This window comes from Poecilia reticulata, chromosome 19 (genome assembly GCF_904066995.2).
Source record: "Poecilia reticulata chromosome 19, P_reticulata-male-v2, whole genome shotgun sequence".
NCBI lineage: Eukaryota > Metazoa > Chordata > Actinopteri > Cyprinodontiformes > Poeciliidae > Poecilia > Poecilia reticulata.
Window position 1 is genome coordinate 21,108,736 of NC_088848.1, and position 8,572 is coordinate 21,117,307.

The 8,572-nt window shown below is 44.7% G+C and overlaps 1 protein-coding gene across 1 annotated transcript; it reads right to left on the reverse strand.

Moving 5' to 3' along the window:
• Positions 1-2,013: 2,013 nt before the first annotated feature.
• Positions 2,014-7,179, reverse strand: LOC103482039 (transcription factor Sox-9-like). Its single transcript, XM_008437952.3, has 3 exons — positions 6,124-7,179; positions 4,826-5,076; positions 2,014-4,070 (listed from the first exon to the last, which is right to left on the reverse strand). The coding sequence occupies exons 1-3, from the start codon at positions 6,561-6,563 to the stop codon at positions 3,271-3,273; spliced, it is 1,491 nt and encodes a 496-aa protein (XP_008436174.1). The 5' UTR covers positions 6,564-7,179; the 3' UTR covers positions 2,014-3,270.
• Between the last annotated feature and the right edge of the window lie 1,393 nt (positions 7,180-8,572).

Sequence of the window (8,572 nt, forward strand, 5' to 3'; positions counted from 1 at the left end):
CAGCCTGGTGTCAACAGGAAAGACTTGGTGTGAAGTCTGACACAGTGGCCTGTGATAGGCAGGGAGATGTTAACTGGACCAGATGAGCAACCAGAGACAGTCATGGACTGAGGAAGAGACAGTTTGCTATACTTGCCGATCTGCATTTTCTTGTCACAGAGTTTGTTCACTTTATTGTAGGGACTGTTAGCTACTCGCCTCACAGCTACGAGACCTAAAGTAGCCAGTCTGAGTTGTTTGACATAAAAGCTCTCAAAGATGTGAACAATGGATAAAAGCAACAAAAAAGGTCTACAAATGAAGTAAAACATGGATATTCTGTGAACTTTTTGCCAGAGACTTTTTTGCATCTCTGGCATATTGATGTTTGGCTTAACACCCAACCTGAATGATGACAGTTGGGGCAGTTCAAAATAGTCTTATCTATCAACTCTGCTGTTTTCTGAAATTGTGATGCATTGGTAGCAGGTCTATTAGGAAATCCCAGGCACCCTTCTCCCCAGCAACACACTGAAGCTCATTCTGCAGCATTCCAAAGTTTTACCCGTCATGAAAGGATTTATTGAAGAGTTTTGCCTCTTCATCTCCTCCAATAACTACAAACTCCCCTGTAATGGTTCTTGATCAGATGGCCTAACCACCTCTGCTCCCTCGGGTTTCCAATCTAATCAAGTTCAACTAAGTTTGATGAGTTGTAGTTTCCATGGTTAGAAAACGGAGGTCAGCAACTACAGTCTTTGAGTCCCACTGTCCTCCAACTCGGATAATCTCCTAAGATCAAGATGGATTGATAACAGTTGCCTCCGGCAATACTCAGAACATGTAGTTCTAATTTGGAGCCCTGCATAGTCTTAATGAACAGCGTTTGTCCCGTCGCAGGTTCTAAGACGATACTGATCGTGGGTGACAATGCTGCCCGCCTGGTACTGAACCAGAACTAATCACAGAGGCATGGCTGCTGTGACGTCAAATGCTCCCTGTGACAGCACCGACTGCTGCCCGCCGTGCCGGTTATCACCCGATACCCTCCCAGATGGCTGGTTCGGCTCGATACGGCTGACAATTAAGGACCACACCATTGTTGGAGCCGCGGGGGCATGGCAGGCCCTGGCTGTGGTGAGAGCAGAGCAGGGAGGGTCAAGAAAGAAATGTTACCCTCATCAGTCTCTGAGGTCATTGCTGATGCAATGACATGCGGCGGTGTAGGGTGGAGCGACAGCCCGTGGAGCTGGGAATTGTTTTCTGAGGACATTTGGTTTCCTCATATTTTTTTATTTTTCAAAACATCTTGATTTAAATGGTGACTCTCCCTTGTTGAGGAAATTCGTTTTATTTAATACTGGAACTTTGGAAAGTTCTGGTAAATGTTGTAACATCAGTCAGTTAAAACCATACAACATTTCTCTGTTGGATTTAGGTCCATACTTTGACTAGGCTACTTAAACGCTCTGAATTCTGACAAATTATTTGGCCCTTCTTTGTAAACCAAAGAAGAATAATGTCAAGTATCGGTTCTATCCCAGTTGTGAGCGTCTCTATTTTGGACTGGTCCTCAATCTGAGGAGTGAGCTGGAGAGAACAGCAAAACACAGGGGCTCAGAACGCTCTAGAAAGGGTCAGAGGTCATTCTGCATGGTACAATCTTGTGACATGTTGGAGGACAGAATACGTGTTGTGCTGTTAGGTTAAAGGGAGTGATACAGTTAACAACTGGGCACCAATAATTGGGCCACCAATGGCATTGTAAAATACAAATATCTTCTCAACATTTGATTTTTCTCCCCATCAAATAAATGGTATAAAACCAACAAATATCCCAAAATAAAACAATGTTGAGTTGCCTGTTGACCCCCCTGTAGTTTCCAGTTGAAAGGAAAAAAATTAGAAAATCAAAATACAGGGGGAAAATATAACATGGCTTCCAAGAAAAATAAAGAAAATCTAAACGTTAAGCCAAATATTCCTGCTTGACATCCAAAATGGAGGGGGAAAAAAGTAGACATTTTTTTAAAATAGATTTTTGTTTTTTTATTGCAAATCCATATACAAAAAGATATCTTAAAGACATTAGAAATACATAAGAGACATCGCAGGAAATAAAAAAAACAAACAGGAAGACAGTATCGGGCAGCATCCGATCTTCATAAGGGGGAAAAAAAAGAAAATGACCTGCAGAGCGGAAAGGACGAGCGGTCCCGGTGATCCAACAAACAAAAGAGCCAAACGGGAACGGAGTAAATATATTTATAGGAGAAATTATTTTCCAGTTCTTTCAGCCATTGTTTTGAGTCAAACTCAAAAGAAACTGCACAAAACTATAAAACGAACTACTTGTAATGCACCGGGGGGGGAGACGCATTAAAATAAAAATTTATAACATAAGATAAATAAACAACAACAAACATTACAGCATGTACCGTTCTGTCTAAATTTTGCAAAACAAAAAGTGGGGGGGGGAGTTCTATGCTGTCTACATCACAAAAGGTTCATTAGTTATAAGAATAATATGCAAAATAATTACTTTGAAATAAAGTTAACATTAGCAAATAAATAAATAAAAATGTTAAACTGGATCTGACTGATTGGGGGGGACTTGAGGACACCAGCATGCTGTGGGGGAACAGAGTGGGGGGGGTGGGACACCCATAGGGGTTAAAGGTGACTTCCTGTCGCTGTCAAACACTCGCCACGGGGCGGTTAATTGTAATCTCAGCTGTGGCCGCGGCGGGAAAACGTACAAAGGGTATTTGGAAAAAAAAAAAAGTACAAACATCAAGGCACGGATGGTGGAAGGGGCTGCGGTCTCTCAGTGAGACGGCACAGCATTGAGATTGCAAGTCTTTCTCTTGTGTTGCATAACAGCCGCTCCAACGGCCGCGACGAAATACGATCCAAAAGAAAAAAATATATATATCAGCTGGTGACGGAACCACAACGTCAGGTTCTGACCCAGCTTCCAACAGCATGACCTCTACCTCCCCAAAACCTCCCTCTGGGCTACAAACGTACGTAATATTAACAATCCATAAAAATCCTCACAGAGGATTCTCTTCAGTCTCTAAAAATATATACGATTCTATTGTGATAAAATACGCAAGGCACTATGTGAGGCCACCCCAAAGTCCAGCGCTCCTCTTAGAATTCAAGTCTGATTCGAGGGGGAAGGACCCTCCCCTCTCCGCTTTCTTCCCCCATTTCTGACGGAACAAAGTGTGTGTGTGTGTGTGTGTGTGTGCGTGGGAGTGTGTGTGTTTTTGTGTGAGTTTGAGCTCAGGGTCGGGTTAGCTGGGTGTAAACCGGAGCCTGCTCCCAGTGCTGCTGCGGGCTGCCCTGTGGGATGGACGGCACCCCGGCGTTGTCGGCAATGGGCGTGTACATGGGCCTCTGGTTGGGGCTGCCCATATAGCTGAAAGTTGAGTACAGACCGGAGCCCTGACCCGCCCCTGCCCCCGCCCCCGCGTGGCTGTAGTAGGAGGCGCCTCCCCCCTGGTGCTCGGAGTATTCGGAGTACTGCTGCGGCCTGGAGATGGCTGGGTAGGTGGACGGGGGGCTGTAGTGCTGCATGCTGAAGGGGCTGTAGGGGACGTGCTGCGGGGAACCCTGCTGCTCGCCGTAGTGACTCGGGCTCAGCTGCTCTGTCTTGATCTGGGTCCTGTGCTGCGCTTGGGCAGCGTCCGAGCCTCCGCCGCCACCCAACGTGGTGAGGGTGATCTGCTGCTGCTGTCCCTGCTGGTTCTGGCTTTTAGACATCCAGGCCGGCTGCGGGCTGAGCGGCGCTCCGCCGCTGATGCTGTAGCTGCCGCTGTAGCTGACCGGGGTGGCGCCGACGGGCCCCGGGTGGCCGTTGGGCGGGAGGTACTGGTCGAACTCATTGACGTCAAAGGTCTCGATGTGGGAGATGACGTCGCTGCTCAGCTCGCCAATGTCCACGTCCCGAAAGTCGATGTTGAGCTGGCGCCCAACATTGCCATCAGGCAGAGCGCGGAGCCCCGCCTCGCGCTTCAGGTCCATCTTACCTGAGCCAGTGTCGGTCTTTGGGGTGGCGGGAGGGGTGGGGGGACCCTGTGAGCCTGGAGGGTTGGAGAATGAGGAGAAAATGTTTGTTTAAGCTGACTGAGTGATGGAGTTTGTAGTTTTTCCATCAAATGTAATAGAAGTAATAATGGGGCTGAAATGATTTATCAGATGACTCGATTATTGAGATCGTCAACTAGTTTAGTGATCGATTAATTGTTAACTGGAGTAAACAGACTCAAAAAAGGTCATTTGGTAAAAAAACCAAAAAAACATTCAGAGCAGTAATTAAGCTAAACCAAAACCAAAAGAGATAATAGGGACGAAACGATTAATTGGATTAATTAACCAATTATTGAAATAATAGTCACCAACTTTAGTAGTCGATTAATTAACGGAAGTATACAGACTAAAAAAAAAAGCCATTTGGTGGAAAAAAACCATAGTCAAAGTAGGAATTAAGCAAAAAATTTATAACAATATATACATTTTACATTTAAGATAAAAAACCCACCTTTTTCCATAAATATGCTTCAGCCAAGACTCCTCAGATTTTAGCTTCACCCTTATTCAGGTTTACTATTGGAATCTCATGATATTATGTTCTAGGCAATAAAATGTTTTTCCTATGAAAAAAATGTATTTGCATCTTTTAATGTTTTTCTAACATTCTATATAAAAAAAAGATAAACTATGTTCAATGAAAAATCTGTAGTAGTATGTGTCATTTTTTTTTCGATTAATCATCAGAATAAGCGATTAGTTGATTACTAAAATAATCGTTAGTTGCATAAACCTGTGCTCTCCTCACCTGAGTGCTCAGCGGGGGAGTGAACCTCTCCCATGCTGGAGGCGGGGGAGTCGGCCTGCTGGAGAGCTTTGAAGATGGCGTTGGTGGAGATGTGCGTCTGCTCGCCGCCGTCCTCCGTCTCGCTCTGGCCATTCTTCACCGACTTCCGTCGCCGGGGCTGGTACTTGTAGTCCGGGTGGTCCTTCTTGTGCTGCACCCGGAGCCTCTCGGCCTCTTCCACAAACGGCCGCTTCTCACCTTCGTTGAGAAGTCTGTGGGCGAAAGGCGTAGTGAATAAAACGGCTTCAATCTGCCGGCAATGCACAATGAGCAGGGGTGTATCCAGAAACTTTTCAAAGGGGGCCCAAGGATCGTTGGGGGGATGATAAATATAGGGTGGCACAAATCAAAACTAAAATTTTACTTTGAGTTATATTGTGATGCAATCATATGTAGTGGGTGCCTAAGAATGGCTGATGGATTTAAAGGTGACTGCTTAGTAAGGTATAAAAAAAGACGGGCAGAAATTGATTAATTAAACAAATAAATGTAACTCATTGAGGCTTTTCCTGTTTTTTTTTGTTTCAGATTTATGCTGTGCAAAAACTTCTTTTAAGGATGCAAACTGGGCATGTTATTTGTGTTTACAGATCACCTTAATTTGAACTTAGATTTTTAACATTTCAGCAGGTTTTGGGTAGACCAAGATGTAGAAACTATAAAATGTTCTCGGCAATTAATTCCAGAATGCGTAGAGGCAAAAAAAAACAAAACAAACAAAAAAAAAAACAAACAGAATTGGTGCCAAAAATATTAGAAGGGAGTGGGGTGCTCACTGCCCCTCTGTCCAGGCAGTCTTTTTTTTTTTATGCATGAATTTAAGCAAAAACAGGAAAGGCTTTAATGGAAATAATCAGTTATTTAACTCTTTAGATAAATATTTTTTTTGTACTGTATGGAGCCCCTTATTACATTTTTGTCACCGACTCCTGGCCCCACCCTCAGCAGATACCAGGATCACATAGTTAGATCATAATTTAGATTTCCAATATATTAAAATGATGGATAACAAACTTTATGCTAACAAGCACTAACACAATCAGCTGAACTGCGGTATTTTCATACATCAATTTACAGATTACCCTAAGAAAGAACCCTTTTTAAATCTAAATTTAAGCTACATTTCACACCTAATAACACTTTAATTGGGATCCGGATTTTGGTTTTGGTGAGCCACCATTATATTATCAGTGGCCCCCCTTTACGCCCCTAGCAAAACCCTCTAGAGTCGCCCCTGGAAACCGGGATCCTCCACTCACCTCCAGAGTTTGCCCAGGGTTTTGCTCAGCTCCGCGTTGTGGAGGTGCGGGTACTGGTCCGCCAGCTTCCTCCGCGCCGCCTGAGCCCAGACCATGAAGGCGTTCATCGGCCTCTTCACGTGCGGCTTGTTCTTGGTAGATCCGTTCACGCGCACGGGCATCGGCACGAGGGTCCAGTCGTAGCCCTTGAGCACCTGGGACACGGCCTCGCGGATGCACGCGGGGAACTTATCGTCCTCGTCCTTCTTGAAGTCGCCCAGCAGCGCCGCGTCCGCGCGCCGCAGCGCGTTCTCCGACGGCCGGGTGTTCTCGGCATCGGACCCCGAGCCGGACGGGCACGGGGAGCCCGCCGAGTCCTCGGACATGCTCGGGCTCGGGGCGTCAGAGAGACACTTGTCTTGTTCCTCCGTCATCTTCAGGTAGGGATCGAGGAGATTCATGCGCAAAACCGAGCGGTGCCCAAATTACGCGTAAAATTCAGGGGAAGTCTTTTTTCTTTTTCTTTTTTAAGTTTTGCTTGCAAAACAAAAAGCAAAAAAAGCTAAATCTGAACTCAGTTTCCTAAGCCAGACTGAGCGCATATATATACATTAAAAAAATAAAACATTTGTGGAGAAAATGCACCAAAGAAAAGTGATTCTGAGCTGCGCCGGTGCGTAAAACCAGATCTGGAGAGCGGAGCGGTGCTGCACGCCACAGTTGGAACCGCTCGTGCGAGTTTGTAACCAGCCGGGCTGAAATGAAGTGAAGCGTTGGACGGTCTCCTCTCCTCTCTGGTCCCGATGTACAAAATCCTCGCAGCGCTCTCCTGTGCTTTTGACCTGCTAAAAGCGTCTCGCGTGCTGGCTTTATAACCTGCTTATCGTTCGGGGGCGTCGGGGCGGAGGGGGGAATCCCGAAGCTGATTGGCTGATGTGACGTAGACGTGAGGGAATTTGATCCCCGTACGTTTTTTGGTTGTTTTTTTTCCAGCTCAGAACACACAAATTTGTGATTAACATAAACACACAATGCGTGATGTTTAATTTCCCAGCGTTTCCTTTAAAATAAGACATTAAATCTCACCAGCGTGTTTAACACTTTGCATTGTAAAACAAGGCAAAATTGATATACTTGAAAAAAGAGAGGGAGAAAAATCAACAAATATAAGTAAAATGTTTCTCTTGATGCTATAAAGTGCATGTGTTTGGCAGAAATAGTAGCTATAAATAGTTTTTATTTTTCATAAAGTTTTTCAAGTCTTGTTCTGTTTTAGTGACTTGCACTGCACTCAGTTGCAAATTGTGACCAGTAGGGGGAGACAGTGGTGTAGAAAACGCTAGGGGAGCGAAAGGGAGGGGAGGGGAGGGGAGGGGAGGGGAGGGGAGGGGAGGGGAGGGGAGGGGGGGGGGGGGGAGGGGAGGGGAGGGGCTTCTGCAGAGCAACAGTTGCTGTCAAGCATCAGCTTCTGATTTGTGCCGCTCATCTCATTTCCAGCAGCGCAATAATCCACTGAATTGTGGATTCTATTCAATTTGCTGACTCCTCAACTTCCCCTTGCTTTTACCTTTCCTTTTTTTTTTCTTTTCCGCACTGAATGGATTTTTATCTGAGAGCACTGAAAAGAGTCCAGTTACATTGGATTACACGTTTAAATCTATTGCGGAATTACACACGTATCTGAAACTTTGCTTCCAATAACCCGACTTTAAGCCCATAAAAGAGGTGCTTACTGCAATTTTTTTTACTCCCTTTTCCCCGTTTAGTACATATTTTTCTGTTCAAAGTGTTATTAAAGCAAAAAAAAAAAAAGCATAATCTGTGTTTCTGGCAGGGCGCCGTAGGCAGTACTAAAATACTTTCACAGTATTTTAGTTTTACTGCCGCCTACATGTGTAAGCAGCATTATAATATTGTAATTGGTCACACTGGTGCTAATTTGTACTGCTTTCCACGCTGCCTGCCAGCTAAATCTTTGGCACCGAAACCCAGGACTTTGAATGTAGAAGGTTGAACCTGCAAACAAACTGCAGCTTTAACTGGGAGGGTTGCAAGTCCAGGGATGGAAGTTCTGAGCCGCTGAAATGTAGCTTTAATAGGAGTCGGACTCTGTCGGTTTGTGGTGAAGAGGTCCTGATCAGTAGCTCTGGGGGATTCCTAAAGGTCTTCATCTTTGGACTGTTGCTGCTTGTTTGCTTATTTTCTGTCCAGAACCGGATCGTTGTTTTCATTTGACTACTTTGCGTTAACCTAGAATAGCTGGAATGGAACAACTTTTCAGTGATGTTAGAGTTGTTGTTATAATCTAAGTATATGTTCTTTGTTTTTCTCTCTTTTTGCAGGTGTAGAAGCAGACTTCTAGATTTTATTTCCCTGTTTCTCTTTCTTTTTCGTCTCTGTGTCCTTCATATTAGATATTTGAATAAACCCAAAGCAGTTTCTAATAAACTTTCTTTGACATGAACATGAT

Bases quoted from the DNA above. Each gene is read 5' to 3' on its own strand.
- LOC103482039 (XM_008437952.3), bottom strand. From the start codon at position 6,563: ATGAATCTCCTCGATCCCTACCTGAAGATGACGGAGGAACAAGACAAG. The intron at 5,077-6,123 runs GTGAGTGGAGGA...TTTCGCCCACAG, and splicing joins ACCCTGGGCAAACTCTGGAG to ACTTCTCAACGAAGGTGAGA. The intron at 4,071-4,825 runs GTGAGGAGAGCA...CCAACCCTCCAG, and splicing joins CTCCCCCGCTGAGCACTCAG to GCTCACAGGGTCCCCCCACC.